This window comes from Monodon monoceros, unplaced genomic scaffold (assembly GCF_005190385.1).
Source record: "Monodon monoceros isolate NGI ecotype Baffin Bay Population unplaced genomic scaffold, NGI_Narwhal_1 Super_Scaffold_3, whole genome shotgun sequence".
Lineage (NCBI taxonomy): Eukaryota > Metazoa > Chordata > Mammalia > Artiodactyla > Monodontidae > Monodon > Monodon monoceros.
The window spans coordinates 96781744-96806157 of record NW_021703780.1 but is presented as its reverse complement, the minus strand read 5'-3'; the positions used below and the strand labels follow the sequence as shown (position 1 = coordinate 96806157).

General features: G+C 41.6%; 1 protein-coding gene across 7 annotated transcripts in view; it reads right to left on the bottom strand.

Moving 5' to 3' along the window:
* ATG7 (autophagy related 7) overlaps positions 1–24414 on the bottom strand; it is a 237231-nt gene that overhangs the window by 141080 nt on the left and 71737 nt on the right. For 5 of the 7 annotated variants that reach the window (XM_029242464.1, XM_029242467.1, XM_029242465.1 and 2 more), the window contains one exon: positions 14890–14970. The exons of 1 other annotated variant lie outside the window; for it this stretch is intronic. In XM_029242464.1, coding sequence (XP_029098297.1) covers positions 14890–14970 — 81 coding nt within the window. Of the gene's footprint in view, positions 1–14889; positions 14971–21687; positions 21780–24414 lie in introns of those variants that run through there. One more of the 7 variants, XM_029242470.1, reaches the window with a different exon arrangement.

The following is a 24414-nucleotide window of genomic DNA, read 5'->3' as shown; positions in this document are numbered from 1 at the left end:
TCAGTTCACTATTTGCTTTTCAGCTGTGTCCAACTGCCTATAAACTTGTTCATTTTGTTCTTACATTTTCAGTTCTGGAATTTGTTTCTTAATCTGCAAAGCCACAATTTAGAGTTTTCAGTCCTTGCTGAAAATAAAATTTGGTGTTTATTTCCTTTAATACTGTAAGCATAGTATTTTATACTCTGCATCTGATAAGTCCAATATCTAGAATCTCTGTGAGTCTATTTCTGTTGTCTGTTGCTTTGGCTGGTTCTCACGTATGGTGTCTTCTCTTTTTGTGTGCCTGGTTATCTATAATTGTGGCCAGATGCTGTAACTGAAAATTTATTTGTAGAAATCATTTGAGAATAGAATCATTATACCTTTCTCTGAGAACATTTCATTGCTTTTACCTGTTACCTATGGGCATTAGCTAAATGGAATCATCTAATTCCAAGTAAGCCTTATGGTTTCTGGGCCACTCAGATAATGTGAAACTCAGCTGCAGCCAATGTGAGAGTTGGTTTACTACTAGTTCACCCTTATTCCTAGACATATCTCTTCAGGGAGTCCCAATCCAAAGTAAGGAATAGTTCAGCAGGTTTCCCAGGTTTCAAAGACTCAGACTACAATTTTTATCTCCCTAACTTTGAAAGGACACCAAAGGTGAGCTCAGGCTTTCACCTTCCTTTTCCTGGTCAGCAAATGACCACAAGACAAAAGTGATGCCAGTGCTAGGCTCACTCTTCTGTGTTTACATTCTCTCCCAAATCTTAACTCATCTCCTCACAATTTATTAGTTCTTAAATGTTTAAGATTAAACAAATTTTTATCTAGTTTAAGTGACTTCAGTAAGAGAGCTGTTTGAATTACATGACTTACCACTAGCTAAAGTAGAAACCTCCCAGCATTCTGTTATATGTTATAACGTTGGTACATGGCCTTAGCTTGACAACACCTACCGCAAGGTGAAAAGTACAAAGTCCTATGATATTCTTTGAAGAGTAGTGACAGTTCTTCTTGGTAGCAACTTACCCCTATAGTGCAGAGCAACTATACAGGATGAGATTTCAAGTGATAGTTCCCCTTCCATCAAAAGATGAATGGATAAAGAAGGTGTGGTGTGTGTGTCTGTGTATACAATGGAATATTACTCAGCCATAAAAAATGAAATCATGCCATTTATAGCAACATGGTTGGACCTCGAGATTATCATACTAAGTAAACTCAAACAAAGACAAATATCATATGATATCACTTATATGTGGAATCTAAAAACTACTACAAATGAACTTATTTACAAAACAGACTCACAGACATAGAAAACAAATGTCATTACCAAAGGGGAAGCGGGGAGGGATAAATTGGGAGTAGAGGATTAACAGATGCACACTACCACATATAAAATAAACAACAAGGATTTACTGTAGAGCCCAGGGAACTATATTCAATATCTTATAATAACCTATAATAGAAATACATACACCTGAACCTAACATAATATTATAAATCAACTATACTTTTAAAAACACAGTTATAGTTCCTGTAATTTATTCATTCTATGACCCTGGACAAAGATTTGTCTGCAAAATTGGGTAGAGAAATAATACTTCCACACTTACCAGAATATCAAGCGAAGGAACATAAAAGAACTTGAAAAAGCCTATAAAAACAACTAAAATTATAATTCTCTTCCCTCCTTTCTCTGCTCCATGGGTGAACCACTCATCCATGGCTCTGGGTAATTCACCACGGCAGGCTAGTGCTCAGCTGGTAACTCAGGTCACTCATCACTGGCTGGCAACATTACACAAGATACAGTATTCCAGGAGCCAAACAAGAGTTACCTATTACTATACTACTATCTATGTTTTTAAACACTTCAGTATACATAGTGTGCTCACAGATGATGTACACACACACTCTTAACCACTAGGGGCAGGCAGGTAGTATTTCAGGTACCTTAATAAAAAAAAAAAAATGCATACTCCAGGTATGGTTGGTTCACATTTGAAAGACTGGAAGTCCAACCTTCAGAGTCAGGCTATCTTAAGTGTATCAACTAGAGCTATCTAAATCTATATTAGAGGGTTCCCTAATGAGAAAAGGAGAGTAGAAAGAATTTTTCTGATTAAAATAATAGTGTTCAATACATATATGGGTTGGCTAGAACGACTGTACAGGGGCACTGAACCTTGTGTGTACATGTGGGTTGTAAGTATCTGGCAAAGCAGGCAACCTAACACTCTTTTCAGTGGCCCTCTGGGCCTAGGGCTCTGGTCCTGGGTCTGGACACTTAACAGAGAATTCCATCACCTGATCCAATGGAAAGGTTAGATATATCCTGTAATGAGAATATGTCCACACCTGTCTCTACTGAACTTCTGATGCGGGCTACACAGCCAAAGCAAAAAGGTTGGGGCTTTTGTCTGTAAGAACAGGTTGAATGCCTAACTTTTGTGCCTGCTTGCTAATAAATATTCATATGTGTGGCAAAACGTGGTCTGAGTCTTGATTTTATTGTTGCAGACCACATGGTAGCATAACAACCTCTAATTATTGGAAGCTACCGATGTCTACCAAAAAGATGTGCACTGTCGGGAGCAGTGAGACTGGCTCAGTTCAGTTTGCAACAACTGTGGTGCATCAAATTTCCCAAATGAATACTGCTGGGACAGAACCTCAAAGCAGGAACATCACGCTGATCAAGCTGATGTACTAACTTGCCAGCCTGGACCCTCTAAGAGAAAGGCTGTTTCTCTTTAGTGGGAAAACCACAGGAAGCTACGAAGACAGCCTTGGGGTGTGGGTTTTGCTGGGAGCCTGCCAAAAATACCATCATTCTGTTTCTTGGCCCCTAGAATGCAATGATACCCAAGCTTTTTCGTTTTCTTTTTTCTTTTTTTTGCCTCCAGTGATTTCCCCCAAACCACCTGGACTCAGTACTCTACACAAAATGATGTCACTTAAACAGTATCTGTATTCAAAGGAATATATTAGAGGCAACTATCCTACTTGCTTAAGTAAATGCAAAACAGAAGCATTTGTACTTTCAAAACAGCACTTGTCTTGGATTCTTAACAGCTGTATGTCCCTACACTCCAAATGTTTTAAAAAATTTAAGCTAAAAATTTACCAAAATAGGAAAGTGAACTATGTTTGTCATAAACAGTTTTTTGAGGAAAACCTTGGAAACTTTCACCACCCACCCTGCATCGGTGGGGCACTAGATGTTGCTCCAGCCCACACAATGTTCCTGATGGTACAGTCTGAAGACAACTCTCAGAAACACATTCCTCTTGGTATCAGGATTCCCCTTTAAAAAGCCAAGTCCCCCAGGGGTAGTCAACCAACTGGTTCACCAAGGAGCTTAACCAATCTGTTCTTGAGCCTGCTAAAAATTTAAAGTGGCTGAGTAATATTCCATTGTATATATGTGCCACAACTTCTTTCTCCATTCATCTGTCGATGGACACTTAGGTTGCTTCCATGTCCTGGCTATTGTAAATTGAGCTGCAATGAACACTGTGGTACATGACTCTTTTTGAATTATGGTTTTCTCAGGGTATACGCCCAGTAGTGGGACTGCTGGGTCATATGGTAGCATGATCTGTGACCACCTAGAGGGGTGGGATAGGGAGGGTGGGAGGGAGGCTCAAGAGGGAGGGGATATGGGGATATGTGTATATATATAGCCGATTCACTTTGTTATACAGCAGAAACTAACACAACATTGTAAAGCAATTATACTCCAATAAAGATGTAAAAAATAATAATAAAAAAAATTTAAAAATCTAAAGTGGGATCTTCCTCCAACCCCAAATGAGTACACTGGAATTCTCTGAGTGTGAATTAATCCTACCACCTCATTGTCTGAGAGGTGTTTAATACGGTAGGTAAGTGAAGTGGGAGTCGGGAATCCTGGACTCTCATGCAATTTCTCTGAACCTAGTGATCTCTCTACCTGATAGACTGGTAAGCCCCCTTGCTAGCACCTTCACAGGAAGCTTGAAAGAGAGATTGGGAAAACACCCATCAAGTGATGCCAAAGGAAGGCAGAAATGCCGCAGTCAAGGCAGCTGATCCTCTCTGCTCGTGTTGCACTGGCCCACTCACGGTACAGCTCCAGCAAGAGGCGGCAAGATCAATGAGGCTAGAGACAGGCCTGTGGGCAGCAGTGTGGGGCAGGGACCAGAACAACTGCACGAACGGGCAGCAGCCTGGTGCTGTCACAGCAGTGCCATCCACACTCTCACGTCCTGGCCTCAAAGAGCACAGAGAAACTCAGAATTCAGAGGGAACACAGGCAAGAAGTCTTTACCCTAGGTTCATGTCAGCTCCTCTCAAGTTATAGGCCCAACACTGGCCACAGATTACCTGCACAGATCTTCAGGAAATAAGAGGATTCACCCCTGCCCAGAGCTCACACTCCTGGGAACATTAAATCTCATTTCATTTTGATTAATAATTAAACCCCTAGATTAACAGCTTGCTTGAAAAGGAAAGAAAAAGACAAAGAATCTAACAGCCTGCACATTTAATATTTGCTGACCTCTTGAGGCCCATGCCCCTTTTAAAAGAATTGCTCATCCTTTTGTATTCCCCTCCTTTTTTCTCAACTTCTAAAGATGGCAAGTTTTTTTATGGCTGTAAATTACAAAATGAGTGCATTTATAAAGCACAGGGGAATGGCACCGGATCTCTGCTTGTACAAAGGAGCGATCGAAAACATTTACAGAGTGCCGCGCCCGTGACACTCGGCATACCGGCTCTTGTTTAATCTTCATCGCCACCAAAAAAGAATTTTTAACTATTTTCTACCTGAGGAAACTGAAGCTCAGGAACTTCAAGAAACTTGTCATAGGTCACGTAGTTAGTAGGTGGCATCGTCTCAAGAGCCAGTGCTCATTTCTAGTGTACAAACCATGTCCAAGTGTCCTGTTATCTTTCTGCCAGCTTGTAGTCAAAGGCTGGTATATTTGGAGTTCCTGGTACTGGGGCTCTCACTTGTTCAGACCTGCAAGCCATTTGAAGCCTCTGCAATTCTTTAAAAAATTTTAAAACTTTTTCTTGCAAATGGCTCGTTCCCTTTATTCAACACACAGCTTCAAATTACTCTTGGCCTTTTCCAAAAAAATCAAACCCACTCTCAAAGGTCAAGAATTCACCACTGCTGAGGCTACTAAGAGGAAAATATTGTGAGATCTGAAGCAATTTCCCAAGAAGAGCTTGTCAACTGTTTTGAGCTACCACAGCAGACTGAAACAAGTACAATGCCCCCCCAACCGCACTCCGCCCCCAGGGGTCACTGAAAGGGCCCATTTCTTGGAACTTGCAGTCCTTTTGCAGAGAGCATGATATTGCGATGCAGGACTCATTTTTCAGGTATTAAGTGCCCACTGGAACATTCTCAATAATAGGAAGCAGTGAGAGATTAGGCAACGAAAAGCAGATGTTGTGAAATAAAACTCTTACTCCTCCAGTAGGGCCAAGTGCTGCGTATGTGTTTTTGCTTTCTTACTTATGCATGTTATTCTACCAGGAAGTCATTGTGCTGTCAGTTATTACTATTATTTTTAAATCCACTTGAAGTCAAGTTTGTCACGTCAGACCGAACTAAGAGAAAATCTAGATATGGGTACAGGAGCAATCCCAAGGACGGTTTCTAGTCAGGCTTTCTTCTTTAAGAAAGAGCAACATGGAGCTCACGTTCCATGCTCGGGATGTGTGAGGGGTTTTAATGCAACAGAGGAACATTGCCACTTCCTTCAACCCCACTTTTGTTATCATCTCCCTTTAGGGTCCTTCATGAAAAAGTTGACATAAAAGGAAAGGGAAATGTGAAGTTCAACTGAGAACTAGGAAAAACCCAAGTTTTCTCTCCCGCCTTTAAAAACAACACAAAAATATACTTTTGCAGATTTCTGTTCCAAGTTGGAGTGCTGATAAAGGTCTTAAAAATATCCAAATGCTTCAGTAACTCGAGTCAACTGCCAAGACACCTAGGCTGTCTGGAGTTCTGACTGTGGGCCTTGTGACCATTCAACACACCCTTCAAAGTAGTCCTCATGGGGATGGGCAATCATCCCAGTGATGCTGCCGTTCCTTAAAACTCTGTTGGATGTACACTTACTTAGTGTCAAGACAGTTCTTCTAATTTACGAGATTTGCTATGTCTGTTCTCCCATTTACTGTTCACCTTTGGCACGCTTGCAGCCGTGTCAGGACCACAGAGCAGCTAGTTTCCCAGGTCTGATAGTTATAAATTTAAGATATCTAACTTTGGTGTGTGCTTTAGCCAGCCCTTAGATACTCCAGAAAACAGAAATATGTAGTCTTTTCTTCCTTGTTAAGAAAAAAAGTTTAATAAAACTTGTATGCTGGAAGAATTACTTAAAACCAGGGAAGGCCAGATACTTTAGAATTTATCACTATCACCACATAAGATGTTATATAAACAAGTTATAACAACAGTAACTTTGGGAATAGGATGTTCTCAAACAGTTCTTTCAATCTTCTATGGCAAGAAAGGCTGTAGTGATAAGTACTTTTAGAAATACCTGGACAGGATATTGGAAGACCTTTTAGAAAAAATAAAATGGACTTTTAAAAATCCTGCAGGAGAGCAACCAAAACCCTGCAAAAAGCTCACTGCCAGAATGTGTCCTTTCATAAAATGTTAAGTCATCTCTGATGAATCCCAAAGGCTCCTTATTTTAATATACTTTGGAAATGATTTTGCTACACAATAACAAATCATCGAAAGCATCAACTAAAGCAAATGAGATAGTAAAAGCCGGAAAGAAGCTCAGATGAACAAATATTCAGAGCGCTGAAATGTAACATTCAATTATAGCTACCACCTATGGCTTCATGATAAATCATGCCTCTGCACGAGTAGGCAAAGAGCGTCTGCTACCAAGCCTTAGCCTCCCACTCGACTGAGTTCCTGGAGGGCACAGCCTATCTTCCCATTCTTCCTGTTGTGCTGTTCATTTATTCATCTACAAAAACACTCATTAATTTTTCTCACCATTCAAAACATATTTAACCAGTTCCTACCTTTTGCTAGGAACTAATTATCCCTTCTAAGCTTAAGAACATTTCTTGGGTCAAGATGTTTAAATAAGTTGACGTGCTTGAGGTATATAATCGTGTATTATAATTTTCCTATCTTGTCCAGAAGGATATCATCAGAAACTTCAGAGAATGTCTTACTGACCTCTGTATCATCCAAAAATATATCATGAAACAGAAGCTCCAATGTTTGTTGAATCGCTATGACAACAGTCATTAAAATAAACAACCATACATATATTTACATGAGTTTAAGTACTCAATTTAAACAGTTATATATATATTATATGCAACCTGTGTATGTATAAGCATGTACATCCATAAAATGTTTCCCAATTCAAGCTGATGGCACCCTTATTTCAAAAAACCAGCGGTTACTACCATGTTCTTCCCTCCCTACCTTACAAAGGTACTAAACGGGAGGAGAGAAGAGGGAAGAAGACAAACGTATTGCATAAATAAGAAGAAAAGAAGGAACATGAACAGATGACAGCTGGGGCTCTTTGCCCATCTGGAGTCAAATCAATGCACCACTAGAGAAAGGACAAATAACCCTTAGAACTCTGAGCCGCTTCGCTATCTCTCCCCTCCCCTACCTGGATGCTGCTTGGCCTAAAGAAACAAAGTAGCTGATCAAGAGACTACAACAATGTCAGAGTCAGGTAACAAAACCCAGTGGTAGATCAGCCCAGGCATCTCCCTTTACTACAGTTGAGGAAAATGAGTCCCCAAAGAGAGAGGGCTACTTTCCCAAGCCACACAGAGAAGTCATGGTGGGGCTGTGGCTGGCTGCACCCACATCCCTCAGGGTCTTGTCTGGGAGAGTGTGGGGATGGTACCAAAGAAACACTCAGAGCAAGGATGCCTTCCTAGGATCCACAGGCACGTTTCAGGGACTTCACAGAGCCAATGAAATTGCCTGCAAAACTGTGTGGCTTCCATTTTTCAGGGGAGCAGGTTTACTGCTCTTATCAGTCTGAACGAGGTCCATGACTCAAAAAATTTAAGAACCACTATGTCAAGGGTTGGGCTTGGGGGAAAGGCTAAAAGTGAATGAGATTAATTCCAAACTAAAAGGAACTCAGATTTTCAATAACCTGAAGCCTATGCTTGGGCCAGGCAGCCAGTGGAACCACCTAAGGAGAACACAGCCCTAAATTTTCTGGTCTGGATGTGAGATCCTCTAAGGAAAAAAAAAGTGTGTTTGGACAGGCGAGGCATGTCTTTGTGACCTCAGGTGACACAGAAAAGGAGTAAGCAGCACAAACTTTAACTACCGATTAGGTGGTCTCAGGTTAGAAGTAACTAGCAAGACTGAGTTCTCTGGAATCACAGAAAAGGTTTTGGCAGTAATAGTCATCATGAACCATGATGGAAGGTTTCTGCAGCCTTTCAAAGCCAAGGCAGACTTGACTTTCAATCAGGCCTTTCACTGTACCTGCTTGTGAACAGTGACCCCAGAAAGGGTGCCACACACCCCGGAAGACCTAATGAAATCACAGGGGTCTTTGTTTTCCTCTTATTTCTGATGTCAACATCAGTCCCAGGAGTGGGCAAAGGCCTTGGTACTTGGTCACAGGGAACTGGATACAAGTCAGCCATTGCAATTTCCCTGGGAAACAGAAAATATTTTCCCCACTCTATGGATGAGGAAATTGAAGCAAAGGGAGAAACGTCCAAGGTTTTTCAAGGAGGTGAAGAGCCAAGAACCCTGAGGTTAGGGCTTGTGGCTAAATACTCCACACTGGCTCTGGCTGGATATTCCATCTCCTTTTGGGAAGCGAGCAGTTCTGGAAGCTGTGGGAACTCTAGTTGCTAAGGACAAGATATGAGATAACAGGTTACACCACACAACTATCCATATGGAATCCATCGCACATTAAAACAGGAGACTTGAGGCCTCACTAGGTAAATGAGATAGAAAAAGGGAACCTGGGGGTTACTCATTTTCCAAATCAGAGATTTATGTCCCTTTTGGAAAGAAGAAGGAACACCTGGCTGCAGCCCAGTTTTGAGTAATATTTGCCACTGAGAGGCCGTATGCAAAAGTTCCTGGCACAACTTTGGAGAGCTCTTCCGATGGGGCTCTGGCCAGTCCTTGTAAATGACTGAGATTTAAAACCCTATCAAATCAGAGAAGCAGAGAGTACGCTTGATGCAGCACCATAAATCCCTCTCTGTGAAGCTAATTTCAAACTTACAATAGCAATGTTCAGAGAGAAAAATTATCTGCACAGACCCACAAAAGATACGGTTTTTTGTTTTTTTTTTTAAGCCAAGAAGGGTAGACATCAATGCCTAACAATGATCTGTGTGGCTGGAATACAGTCGATTACTTCCTTAAATATATTTTCTGATTTTTCTGCAACGAAAATGCACTGCTTGGGGAATAAAGAATTAAATAAAAGTAAGTAAAGGAAATATAAAAGCTAGCAACTCCAAGTGTCAATAGACAGCCAGAGCTTATCTCATCCAACTGACTCATTTAACAAAAGAAAGGGAGGCGGCAGAGTGGGGAGCACCTTGCCTGTGGTCCCTCAGCTGGCCAGCAAGGGATGGAGAGCCAGGACCTGGAAATCCCCCGCCTGCCTTCCTGTCCTCTGCGCCCCGCCCCCCGCCCCCCAACGGGCTGCAGTTGCTGGATTCCTTAGGCTAGGAAACCCCCAAGCCTGATGCGAGGTGAGAAAGAGCCTCAAGTGCTGGACAAAGTACAGCCAGATTCCAGCTCAAGAAGAGCTGAAATGAAAATGGCACTCACCAAGACAAGAGGACAATGTGAAGGGAATGAGGTGTCCCAGGCTCTGTCACAACTGCTACACAGAACAACTTCATAAATGTGCCATGTTTTCTTGCCTCTGGCTGGCACACATGTGATCCCCCAACGCCTGGAATACCTTCCTCTTGTCCTCTCTCCCATGTATTTCTACAAATTCCTACTCATCCTTTAAGATCAACTTACAAGTCCCTTGCAAGACCTTCCCTGTTCTTCCCCATTTACAAAGCTAATTGGTACCAGGACACCTTAAGAAGAGGATATACCTTGACTGTAGAGCATATAACAATGTTAGGGAGATCAGCATTGGTTTATAGGTCTCCCTCACTCTTTTGATAGTGTTCTTTGAAGGCAGTGGCTATTTTAATCACCTCCCTATCTCTGGTACATGGCAGGGACTCAAATGTCAGTTGAATAAACGTACGTCTGCTAACAGACATACAGTAAGAGTTTAACCTCTCCTTCCAAATCTACCATTTGTCTTTCTCTCCTCAACAGTGCATCTGCAGAACTTTTAGGTAATAGGTTGCTTTGGGATAGAGGTTTTTCTTTACAGAAAGTTTAAATACTTGAGTTTAATTTTTGGCATTTCATGCTTCTCTTTTCTTAACAAAGAGAAGAGAAATGAGAGAAGAAAGGTAGGATTATATTAATATCAAAAGATAAATGGATAGGCTGACTATGACAAAGGCAAAAAGCAAGCACAGTTGGCCATATGATGATACCAGCTGACACATATTCTACACCACCCTATCCCTCTCACTCCAAGACACACATACACAGGTGCACATAAAAAGCTAATAACAAGTCACTTTGGGAAGTTCAGTCATAACCTATCAACAGGAGACCCCATCGAATAGTAAACACCAGAATGAGTATATTATTAGGGTTGCTAATGGCTAATTAAAATCTGAAGATCAGGTTTCTGGGCACATCTTGCTACATCTGTGCACTAGGCAGTCCCAGACGGTATAAAAACCAAGTATGGGGCCTGCTTCTTCGTAATAGGCTGTTCCTGCAATATTGCCAAGGTTGTGACAGAATCGTGCGACAAGATCAAGAATCGTCTGCCTGCAGTCTCCTCAGGCACAGCCCTGCTCCTGACTCTGCACATCTGAGAGAAGTTTCCAGTCAACTTCTGGGTCCCAGGAACAAGGCTACTGTTACATAAAACACCAGAAGGGGCCTTGTTTTACTCCTTCTAGAGAAAGAGAACGGTCACAATACTCAACATACTGCTCCCCTCCCCCAAGACTGACTGGGAAGGGGTACAAGGGAACTTTCTGGCGTAATGGAAACATTCTATGTCTTGACTGAAATGTAGGCTACCTGGGTGTATGTGTTTGTCAAAATTATAGTATTATCCTCTTAAGATTCACGCATTTCACTGTATGTAAATTTTGCGTAGAAAAAAAGAACCATGCACGATGATCAAACTCTACGTAATAGGTTTACTGTCTGCGGTAGTATGGACTAGCAATTTTGGAACTACTTTCTGTGTATTCCAGGCTTGAGCAAGTAAGTGAATATATGCAGGATGCTGGGAGCCAGGTTTCTCACTGTTGGGGAAGGTAGTTACAAATATGGAAAGGCGGAAAGTTAACATTACCAAAGGGGATAAAATATATCATGTGCCTCCTGACATGAGGATACATCATCATTTCTTTGGTATTCCTGCCAAAAATTCATAACCTGAATCTAATCATAAGGAAACATTAGACAAATCCAAATTGAGGGAAATTCTACAAAATAACTGGCAAAATGTCAAAGTGGTGAAGTTAAGAAAGACAAAGAAAGGCTAAGGAACTTTTCCAGATTGAGGGAAGCCAAAGAGACATGACAACTAAATGCCCGATCCCGAACTGGATTCTGGTCTGGAGAAAAAACTTATGAAGAACGTTACTGGTACAAATAACAACATCTGAAATATGGACCGTGTATTAGATAACAGTATTGTTACACAAACATTAAACTGCCTGAATTTGATAAGTGCATTGTGGTTAGGTAAGATAAGAACCTTTTTCTTAGGAAACATATGTTGAAGTACTTAGCTATGAACAATCACAATGTCTCCAATTGACTCTCAGTTTCAACAAAAAGAGGAGAGGCAGGGAGGGAGAAGAGCACATACACACAAATGGGGAAAAATGTAAACACTTGGGGGATGTGGGTAAAGGAGTTCCTTGTACTATTCCTGCAACTTGTCTGTAAGTTTAAAATTATATCAAAATAGAAAGGTACCCCTCCAAATACCCTAACTTCCTCCCAATTACTTAGGTGAAAATCTAAAAACAACAAATTAACTCCATGTATTATAGGAAATTCTTTCAAGAATATCAGTTTCAAATCTGTACTTTTCCCCTTGGTAGCAATTCCACACAACTATTTGGCTCTGAATTCCTTTATGAAACCTAAAAAAGGACTCATATACCTTCAAATAGGGTTTTTTGAAATTCTAGTGACGGATACTATCATTTTGGAAAGTCTTACGAGGCAATAAATAGAAACTGGAATGAAAGCGACTCCTCACCACCCTCCTCCCTCCAGATTCTTCAATATTTTTTCTGGAAGATGGAACAATTCACCTGGCTGTATGCCAAGCTAAAATCAAATAGGATAAGGAACAATTTGCGTGTAGATGATTTAGCCTTCCCTGCCACAGAAGCAGAGAACTGTAGTCTTCCCCACCTCAGGCCTTATAAAAGGTCTATATTTTATTGATATAAATAAGGTAATGAAGGCATTTTTACTCAGCATAGTTTATTCTACCTCCCCAATCTTTCTGTACTTGTGCTTAAATCAAGACACAAGCATGGCCTTAGTGCTAGGGGGAAAAAAAAAGCAAAAATACTGAACACTACCAAAGGAAAAAATTACTTCATGGATGTCAAAGGAGAAATTTTTAAAAGTCATTTTTAGCCTCAAAGAATTTTTTTGAAACAATAACAACTATGATATGACTCAGTATAAAAAATATCATGCGAAGTATGAATTAAGAAAAATTCACATGCACAGAGATGAAAATGTAATTGGATTTGTCATTTCAAAGTATTAATGCTGGGTTTGCAGATAATAGAGAATGACATCCTCCTAAGCGAATAAATAAGTTAGCCAAGTAAGTAAATGCTGTGTTTCTACTGTAAGGAAATACACGCACCAATGAAGCAACCTTTTCAGCACAAAAGAAATTTAATACCCAGACCACATGAAAAGTGATCGCTATGGGAATAGCACAGCTGTTAAAATCCAAGTCAGTTTGTATTAAATCGTCCAGCATGTTTATGTAAAGCAGGACTCTCAGAATGACCACCAAGGGGAAATAATTTTGCTAACAAAAAAGTAATACCTATAATTAATTTAATGCTTACAATAAGTGTGAAAGAAAATGCAAAGTTATTCTCTTTCAAAGAATATAAGGGACCTCAGCTAGCTGGTATGCTTGTGATCCTTTTGTAAACAGTATCTCAAGGGCTAATTTAATTAGAAATAGAACAAGAAAAAATGAGTGTTTGCATTTCACTTAGAGAACCCAATTATCGTTATTTCATTGACTAACCAGATTTACATAAAGCCACAGAAAAACCTCTGGCACTGGTGCCAAACAATTTCAATATGAAAATTAATACTGCCAAGTTATTTTGAGACCAATTAGCTTAGCCATTCAAAGAAAAAAATGTGCTCCACTGAAGAGCACGTAATCCTAAAACCTGCATTTCTGAAGACAGAAGTGCACACAGACGTCCTTGAGGCCCTGACTCGAGAAGATAGAAGATGCCTTAAAGAACCTACAGAAAAAAGGAACTCACGGATAACTACTAACAAACAGCTTTAAATCTCAACAGAGACACTTGGGATGCATAACGATAGAACAGGAGCTTACTTTACTTTTGAAGAAAAGAGAGAAAGAGTTACTCTAAGTTTTTGAGCACCTAAAATTAACCAAATTTATCAACATTGTCTGTCAAATCTGAGTTAACTTTTTTAAACTTTTTTTTTGGCCGTGCCGCACGGCATGTGGGATCTTAGTTTCCTGATGAGGGATCGAACCCGTGCCCCCTGCATTGGAAACTCGGAGTCTTAACCACTGGACCACCAGGGAAGCCCCCGGAGTTAACTTTTTAGAGAGACTGACTGGTCAGGATTGTGCTTCTCATAAGACAAGACTCGGGTAGAGTTTTCAAAGAAAGCGTGTCATCTCAGAGTGGAGAGACTATCCCTAGAATTCAATCCCTTTCAGAGTGCCAGATGTAGGCTACACAGCAAAGTCTCAAATTATAACTGAGAGGCCAGAGTTTGGGATTAATGACCCCAACGCTATTTTGCATAACACTTGAACATGAAAGTCTTATCAAGAATCATGAGTTTTAAAAGCCCAGGTTAAATCACTGGGCATTAGAAGGCTTAAAGAGGTATCCAAAAGGAAATCAGCTATAACACACAGTGTACATGTAAAAATAACTCAGACTATCTCAAAGCCTATTAAAAAATGAGATGCCATCACTGTAGTTTTGAGATACATCAGCCGTTTCCCATTACAATGGAGGACATACCAGCTCTATTTTTAGAGCCTCTGGAAAGATCAAAGCTGAATGGGCCCTTTTATTGGCTCCCGATCCAGGGCCCTAATCTCTGTTTACTCCTTCTTTGTCATTATGTAGATCTCCGAAAGACACACCACCAGGACCGCCTGCTACCCCTCATCCCCTGAGTAACACTTAAATTGCTCTGGGACGGTCGGTACAAGCGAGGAGCTCTCTGGGGAGGAACAAAGACGAGTAAAGTTCAAATTCGAGTCCAAATTACCATCGTGATTCAAGTACTATATAGAACTATAGTAATCTAATTCAGTCTCTCTCTCTACACTATAAACCACACTTTCTCAGGCTGGTTTCTCTGTGAGAATGAATACAGATAAAATGAAAACACAATCCTTTCTGGTTTGGCATTTTTAGGCCCTCCCCTCCTCCACAGAAAGCCCTCAGTTGGTTTCAGTGCCTCTGGCTAGTAAGGCTGAAGAGCTCATTTTAAACAAGTCCCATGAATGTAGAAGGACTTACTTTGGAAGAACAAGCTGTACATTTGTCAAATGCCAGGCTGACAGGAAGGACATTATCAAATCGCGACAGAAATCCTCGTATCTAAAAACAAACACAACAAGGCACATCAAGCCCAGAATGACACACCTGTGAAGTACGTGTGTCGCTTCTGACAAGTGGGAAACAATTAATAGGGTGCTCCTGGTACAGATTCACAAAAATGAAGTTCAATGTAGATATTTTCCCTCGTACTATATAATCAGTTTGAGGAAGAACTATATGAGGTCCTTTATTCCATTAAGAACTGGTCTACAAGCTTTGCACATATTTGAGACCTAAACACAAACTGACTCCAAAATATAAAAAGAAAGCTGTAAAATCTGAAGTATTGTTTTCATAAATGTCTTCAAATATATAACCAGTCAACTAGTTGATTACTGACAATTCTCATGTATGTTACAGTGAATATAGGACAAGTGTGCATTTTTAGGATGTGGTATTGGAGTGCGGCCTCACTAGGTAAGAAGGGCTGGGGACTACAGAAGGCAGAAATGGTCCTAAATATAGATCCAGTTACTTGCCTGAGTTGGAACAGATAGGGATAAAATGGAGCGCATTACCAAGTTTATGGGGAAACAGCGCCACCTTGAGCACCTCAGTTATAATTTCTGAATTACAACTCATTTCAATTTACGGGGTGTCAGTTATAACCAGGTTTCCCAAACTATAATTTAAGTAATCCAGACACTACACTTCCAGAACTACACTGACACCAAAAGGGGACTTTAAACTGTTACATATATCATTTAAACATTATTACTAAAAATATGTATGGTGAAATCTCTAAAGTCTCCATAGGACTCAACATTTACAAAAAGCCAAACACCACCAATCTTCTCTTGAGTTAATTTATTTGGTCTTGACAACTACCCCACTGATGAAACTCCGGCTGGGAAGGGTGAAGCATCTTGGCTCAGGTAAACAAAAAGTGACAACGCTAAGATTCAGAAGCGGGCCCCTGATCCCAAACCTGGCCAGGCACTGGCCTGGGCTCCCTCTCTCCTTCCTTTCCCTTCCCTCCCTCTCAGGACAGCACAGCTTTTGTCTTCAATGTGAGGGCTCACCACACATTTAACAGCCTCACTTGAATACAGCAAAAAAACCAACCCCCCCCCCCCCCCCCCCCCCGCTCTCCCCCACAGTCCTTGTTGCCTTTAGCCACCCTATCAACACTCCCCCAAAACAAAACCAAGGAAACCTGGCGGACTCTTTAAAGAGACAGGCTTCTGAGTGTGGGCAACTCCACCTTTAAGCCCACACTGCAACTAGTCTAGTTACATTTGCATACTTATTGCTGGAAGATCTAACCTTAAAGGAAATGCCTATAGCAATCTTTTAAACGTTGTCATCTATATGTTATGAGATTTCAATGTAATCCAAGATCAAGAGAGTGTTTGGTGGAAATGATAAGCTAGATCGCTGGGATAAGTTAGCTGGCCTCACGGTAAACCTTTGAAAATGTGACAATCTTTAGTTCTCTGTATCTCAGGAAGGTGGTGACCATTTCCTAATACAGTGCTTGAGGCACAAGCAGGGTCCTAAGTTTGCTCTCCAGGTCACCAAAACAAGAGATGGCAAACCAGCAGCAAAGACTATAACGGCAGGTCACAAATGGATATGTTGAGATCCTCATGAGATCTGGAAGTTACAGGCCCAAAGAATTCTCATAGTGAGTCTCCTTCTATCTCAATGGCTTTAATATTAAATTTACCTAGAAAAAAATTTATCATATGTAGCATATTTTCCATGAAAATGTTCACTGATATGGCCTACAGGTTAAGGTCTCCATATAGGTTTCATGAAAAGGTCTCCTGATTCTCTTTTCTCTCATACAGGTAATAAACTTTCTTTGTGTTGTGCAAAGAAATACTGGTATTTTTCTCTGCTAAACTGTTCCACGATTGGAGGTGCGGAGTTAAAGGCGAAGGGAAGGGAGACAGTAGACCCAGTTAGGAGCGGAAAGGAAGGGAGAAAAGGGAGAGGAAGGAAGGAAGGAAAGAGAAAATATAAACCAAAAACACAGGTGGTGAGCAACAGAAAGGAGCCGAAGTGAATGGGGTGGCCAAGCAGGGGCACCCACACCATTGTTTAGCACCCCAGACAGCTCTTTACCAGGAAACTGACTCATTTTCCCAGGAAATGAAGTAGAATAACATCTGTGTGTGAGGCCTTTCAAATTCCCCAAGTTGGTCTCAGAAGGCTCAGAACTCCACCAAACTAATTCCAGTTTTAGGAAATTCAAAAGAGGAAGGCCTGTTCTCACACCAACTGCAACAGACTCCTAACGGGCACCTCCACAGGTGAGCTCTCTCCCTCCCACTGAATCCAACACTCTGCTATGGATTAATTTTCCTAAGACACAGCTCTGAGGTGTGTCACTTTTTATCAGCTTCCTAGAGCTGATCAAAAAAGCAGAGAATTCCTCATGCTGGCACTCAAGGTCCCCCCTAATCTGGGCCCATTTTGCCTTTCTGATCTTTTCACAGGCTTCATACAGCTACTAAGCTCAAGTACAACGTCCCTCTCAAAGACACTACTGTGTTGCTGACCTTGTCTCACGCCGAATTCTGTGACTCAGAGCTCTTCCTTTGGGAACCAGCTATATAACCAAATCTACATCTTCCATAATAGTCACTCAAGCTCAAACACACCTCTTTCATAAATACTCAATCCACCCACCACTTGACTTAGAGATAACGCCTTCATTACGTGAAATCCTTCTTTTTGGTATTTATCACCAAAATAACTTATGTAATAGTTATTTCTTTAAAAAATAACAGGTTTACTGAGATAAAATTCATGTACCATAAACTTACTTTAGAGTATACAATTCAGTGGCTTTTAGTATATTCATGGAATTTTGTAAACATCACCAAAACCTAATTTCAGAACATTTTCAGCACCCCCAAAAGAAACTCAGAACCCCTAAGAAATTAGTCCCCATTTTCCACTTTTCCCAAATGCTGGCAACTACTAATCTACTTTCTATTTCTATTGATTTGCCTAATTTGCCTATTTCCTACAAATGGAATCATACATGACTGGCTTCACTTACTATATTGTATCATGTGTATTTCATTCCTTTTTATTGCTAAATACTATTCAATTACATGGATATACCATATTTTGTTTATTCACAAGTTGAATAACTTTTGGGTATATATAGAGAGAGTGGCATTAATGGATCTCATGGTAACTATATGTTTAAAATTTTGAGGACCAAAGTGACTGCACCATATTACTTTCCTGCCAGCAACATACGAGGGTTCCAATTTCTCCACCTTCTTGTCTCTCTGAGGTAGCCATCCTAATGAATATGAAGTGGTAGCTCACTGTGGTTTTGATTTGCATTTCTCTAATGACTAATAGTGTTGAGCATTTTTTCATGTGCTTCTTGACCATTCATATTATCTTTCTTCAGAGAAATGTAGATTCAAATTCTTGGCCAAATTTTAAATTGGGTTTTCTTTTTATTGTTGAATGTTAAGAGTTCTTTATATATTCTGGATATGAGTTTCTTTCAGATATGATTTTGCAAATATTTTCTCCCATTCTGTGGGGTGTCTTTTCACTTTCTTGATGGGTGTCCTTTGAAGCACAGAACTTTACTTTCTTGATGTCCTATTTATTTTTCCTTTGGTTGCTTGGCCTTTTGGTATCATAGATAACAAACCAATTCTCACCCAAGGTTAAGAAGAGTTAGCATGTTTTCTTATTTAATAGTTTTAGCTCTTACATTTAGGTCTGCAATCCATTTTGAGGTGTTTTTTTATATGGTGTGACATAAGGGTCCAAAATCACTGTTTTGTATGTGGAAATCCAGTTGTTCCAATACTTTCTTGAAAAGGCTCTTCTCCCCCCGTTTAATTGGCAAGAAATGACCATAAATGTCAGGGTTCATTTCTGGACTCTCAATTCTATTCTGTTGATCTATATGTCTACCTTTATGACAGTACTACACTGTCTTGATTATAGTAGCTTTGTAGTAAGTTTGGAAACTGGGAAGTATGAGTCTTCTAACTTTGTTCTTCTTTTTCAAGATTATTTTAACTATTCTGGGTCCTTTGCCTTGCCAAATGAGTTTTAGAATCAGCTTGTGTAATATAATTACTTAAAAAATTACTTTTTAATCTCTCTTGCTTTTAGAGGGCAAGATATAGGTTGAACTATTTGCATCTGTCCATAGCACAGTGATTTGCTCATAACAAATACTAATTATTAATTATGAAATGAGTGGATGAGAAAAACACAAACATCCCAAAGCCAACCAAATTATTCATACCTGAAGTATTCAGAGGAAACACATCCCAAATAAACCACAAGAAAAACTCCATCTTACCACCATTCACATCTTCCAGGCAATATGAAGCCCTTCCCCATCAACAACTCTTTAAATCCCCTGTATTACAAATGCACTGAGCTTCCACAATATGCTCTGTGTTCCCTAAAATCTTACAAGAAATGCATAAAATTTAAAGAGCAGAAGTTGCTACTTAAAATTTTAGCACCTTCCTTAGACATGCATAGAAATCCCAGAGCAAATCTAAAATCCAGGCACCTGATGCAAAATCCTAATAAATATATTCTACCTATTTAGAGAGGCCAGGCACCAATTCACAATCAAAGAAGTTATAAGGATTTGTCCCTTGCTTGGGTGGAGAAAAATTCACCAACACCCTCCTACTTAGAAGTGTGCAAAGTATATGAAACAATATGCTCATCTGGTATTTTTCGAAGCCTGCCTGATCAGAAGAATCCCCTGGAACTTGACTGAAAAGATCTGAAGTAAGGCCAGAGCATGTGCATGTTTAACAAGAGCCCAGGTGATTCAGAGCCTTTGGAAGACGATGCTTTCACTTACCAACCTCATTTACCCCTTCCCGTGGTTTAATCTATACCCTCAGCATCACCTGTTGTATGTCAGAAAGCAGATGGAAGCAGTTAGCAAGCCTCTCCCTCCTTTCCACGTTTTTTATGCATAGCACCACCACACCCGGCTAATTTAGCCACATCTAAATTAACATCTAAATGACAAGATTTTATAAAGTGACTTCTCCATCCACTCTAAGGCCTCTTGACACAGCTCAAGGTACAGTCTTCCAACTTTGGGGACTACACACAGCTTACTCTAAACCCTTATTTGATTATAATATTTGCTGTCAATCTTTCCTTACAGGAGGGTAAGTATTAAATGGCTCTTTTTAAAAATTTTAATTCGACCTATTATAAAAGTAATAAGCATGACAGAAAACAAAAGAGCAAAAAAATAACCCGTACTCCCATAGCATATTTACTCCTGTCTTCCTATTTTTTTTAATATATTTAAATACTTAACTTCCTTTTAAACAGCCTCCCGAATACTACTGGCTTCTCAATCTCTCCCCTCCCTAGAGGGGGAAAAACTGCCAATTCCACAAACACACGAACACACACACATGCGCCTCTACTAGAGGGGCCAAACTTTGCCTGCCTCGCTGCATATTTTATTTTCTAAATTACACTGATGAAGGTTTTTTTTCCTCTTAATGTTGAAAAGAATAAAGAAGATATTAAAATGGCCTGTATGAAAATCCAATCAGTGGTTGCCTGGGTCTGAGGGTGGGGATATTACCATAGAAAAGGCACAAAGTCAGTTTTGGGGATGGATGGAAAAGCTCTGGACCTCATTTGCGGTGGTGGTGGTCACATGCAAGTGTACACACTCGTCTAAACTCATTAAAATGCACGTTTAAACGGGTACATTTGACTGTACATAAGTTATGCCTCAAAAAAGGTGACTAAAAAAGGTTCATAACCTCATTAACATTTTCCAAACAATACAGAAAGGTACAAAATGAAAGCATAAAGTCCCTATTGCCCCCAATCCCTCTGCCTCAAAAAAACAAAACAAAAAAAACAACCAAAAAAAGCCCCTCCAGCATCAGTTTCCAATGTAGCCTTCCAGGGAAAGAAAAAATGTTTTACGAATAGACCAGCTCTACAACACGCGTCTCTTTGCTACCCCCTGAATATTTAAAAACCCCACCTGGGAAGCTGGGAGAAGTACAATTACCTTGGGTTTCCTGGCTCCCTTCCCTCTCTTCACCCCCAGGCCCCACAAAGGGCAGAAGGAGCTTGAGTTGAATCCCCGTCTTCAAACACCAGCGAGGCGCATGGTTGTACTTGCGCTTGGCTAACAAGGCCTCTTGCGCTTGGCTAACAAGGCCTCACGCCCCCTCACCCGGAAGGAGCAAAGATGAGCGCAGAGATGACGCACAAAGCCTCAGAGCCAGGCCTATATAGGCTCCCGGCCTCCCTCCCCCCTCGGGGCGGTTCCCAGGAGGACAGTGGGCGGTCCCGGCCGGATTCATTACGCGCACCTGTGCGCATCTAACTAGCGTCCAAAGGTTGGAAGGCAGGAACACCTGTTTGGGGGTGTGTCCTAGGGACTAGGAGTCCAGGGCCCTTTTGGAAAGAGAACTAGGGCCGGTGGGAGCACAAAACTCAAAAGCCATGACCAAGGAGCAGGATTTGGTCCGCGTTAACTTGACGAGTCACGTGCTTTGTCCCATAGGATGCCATCAAGAAACCATCTTTATAGAATGAAGTCGTTGTTCTCAAACACCTAACGTCCCTGGAGGTTGTCATTCAGTGGATCTGGAACAGGGCTGGGAAATGTGTATTCTGGAACGGCTCCCGAGGTGATTCTGATGCACCATCCCTGGATTAGGCTGTCTTCCACTTAAAGGCTCAAGGACTCCAATTCTATGCCCAGATCCTCTGTTATCTCCTCCGGTCTATTCTCTGTACAGCAGCCAAACCTGATCACGTCACCGCTCCGCTTACGACTTTTCAACGGCTCTCCGCTGCCCCTGGGTTTAAGATGGCCTGTGAGGTCCTGCCTCTCCTCCTCTTCCCCTGTGCTCTCCCAATTCTCTACGTTACAGGGACACTGGTCGCCTTTCAGATTCTCAAACTCACCCATCTTCTCTGCCTCTCCTGTGCCTCCCCTAAAGTGCTAACCCCCCTCCCTTCTCCCTCCATAGAAACAACTGCTCCCTCCTAACCTTGGAAGCCTTGCAGGAGGGCATGTCCTGACATCCTGTGGAAATGGTGGCCTAGGGGACTGAGCAGAGGAGCAACATCTGCTACGTGCCATCCCTGTGTCTGGCTCCCTGGAGTGTTTTCACATACTCATCTCATGTTGCCCTCACTACCATCCTGGGACTTTCCCCTGTATTCTAGATAAAGAAATCGAGGCTCAGGGAAGTGGCTTGGCTCGCCCAAGATTCTACAACTACCAAGTGGTAAAGCCAGGGATCTGAGTTCTGTTCCTTCTCTCCCAAGTCTAGGGGAAAAGGCTGAAAATCAAGGAGAAGGTAAAAAGAACGGAAGAAAGAAAGAGAAGACCAGAGGAATTAAAAAACAAGTAAACACCCCCTCAAAACCAAAAACTCAATATCAAGATGGCTGCCATCAGGGTCTGAGTGGGTTAAATTATCTTCAGTCATTTGTGCCCAGTCAGCTACAAAATAAATAGATCAGGAATAGAAAGGGGTCTCTTCCATTCTGGGCAGCCCCTCATGGTGTTTACACCTAAGCTGAGTGAAAGTGGCTTGAGCCCCAAGCCCACCTTGAGGTGGGAGATAGATGGGCTCCAGGTTAGACATTTACAACTGGCCTTCTGTTAACATTTCATGAGGCAGGAAAAAATGGGCTTCAGGCCGGACACTTACAACTCGCCTCCTGTTTGCATTTCCTGAGATAGGAGATAGGTGGGCTTCAGGTTAGACATTTAAAATCAGCCTCCTGTTTGCTCTCCGAAATGGAAGCAATGACAGAGACAGGGTAAAAAGCCAAGTTTTGTCTCTTGTGGATGCCTTAAGATAACAGTCATGGCAAAAACGAAGAGGGGCAAAACCTCGTTTGAGTAAAGGATCAAGGGATCTCCACTTCGCCCCTCCTTGGGGCAAGGGAGACACTACACATGTGTAGAAAGGCTCCTTGGGGGTCAAAAGTCAGGGGACAACTCCATGCCATGGTGACTCTTGCTTCTCCCAGATGCCTTCACGTCGGGGTCCATCTTGACTGTGGGGTGAGTGTGCACCTAAGGGGAGGGTCCTGAGACAAATTAGCCAGGGGGGGACAAAGCAAGATGATTGGCCAGAAGGGAGACAAAAACCTGGAAAACTGCCCCCTCATAAAGGATTTAAACTTCCTAAAGGCGTTACTCTCTCTCTCAGTTCTCCCGTGCGTCTTTCCGCACGTACTTTGCTTTTCCAAGAAACTTTCTACTTTTCTCTTTACTTTCTGCCTCCTTGCCTGAATTCTTTCTTGACAAGGCAGGCTAGAACTGTGGGTTTAGGCCCTAGCCGCTGGCCTCTGTGGTCTAGCAGTTAGGACTCCCGGTCCGGGGACTAAGATATTGCTTCCAGCTACTGCTCACTGCTGCTTGCTGCAAGTTGCCGCTTACTGCTGCGTGCGTCCAAAACCAACCTCCCCTGGATGGGAAGTGAGGAGCCAATGCCCAGAAATAAACAGCCATTCTGAGAAGGCACAGTTGCAGCCACAGCAGAAACCTGCTGCTTTGACTTCACACCGGTTTCCAGCAGGCCTGGCGGTATTTCTAGAGCTTGGAGTTTGCATAAATAAGAGCTAACTCCAAACTCCGCATTGCTCTTGGATGTTGCAGAGAGTCTTAACCAAATTCAACGCCAAAATAAAGTTTAGCAAATGCAAAACCTCAGGCGCACCACAGAGGTCTTTGTTTCAGACAACAGCTTCAGCTACCACCACTAACCCACCTCTCACTGTCAAACAGGGGCCACCAAGGGGCAGAAGAAGCAAGCTGGAAATGAGCCAGCGCCATCCTTAGAAAAATAGCGCAGGATGGAACTAATCCTTCCAACCCTTCCCTGCACACTCACTGCTTCCAGAGTTTTACGAGATTCCTTGTAACTCCCTTTTTAGGAGGCTAGATAGGCGCCCACCTTACCGTTTTAATTAAAAGTGAAAGAGAAAGATAAAAACAACATTTACAAATGTCCCTTATGTGGCCAGAACTGTGCTAATGTAATTTAATCTATAATGTAATTTAATCTGTACATGAATCCCAGTTGTTTAGTATATTATTATGCCCGTTTTAGTAATTTAAAATATGAAGTTCAGAAAGGATCAGTAACCTGCCCAAGGTCACACAGTGACAAGTGGCAAGAACCGCCTTGAACCCTTTTGTCAAATGGATGGCAAAGCTGGGATTCTAATCGGATCTGTATGATCCAGAGCCTTCTGGTTCCCTCCCACGCGAGCCTCCCAAACAGGACAGCCCCATCGGGTGAGCAAAACTCGTGGGGCACAAGTGACGTCCTTCAACTGATAAAATTACGCCCAAGTCCTCTTGGGCCAAGAGATGCTACCTGAGACGCTCTGGAACTCTGGCACTGTGTGTAATTTATCCCCCACTTTGCGTGCCAGGAGCGGGGAATGCCCCTCTCTTCTTCTAGGGCC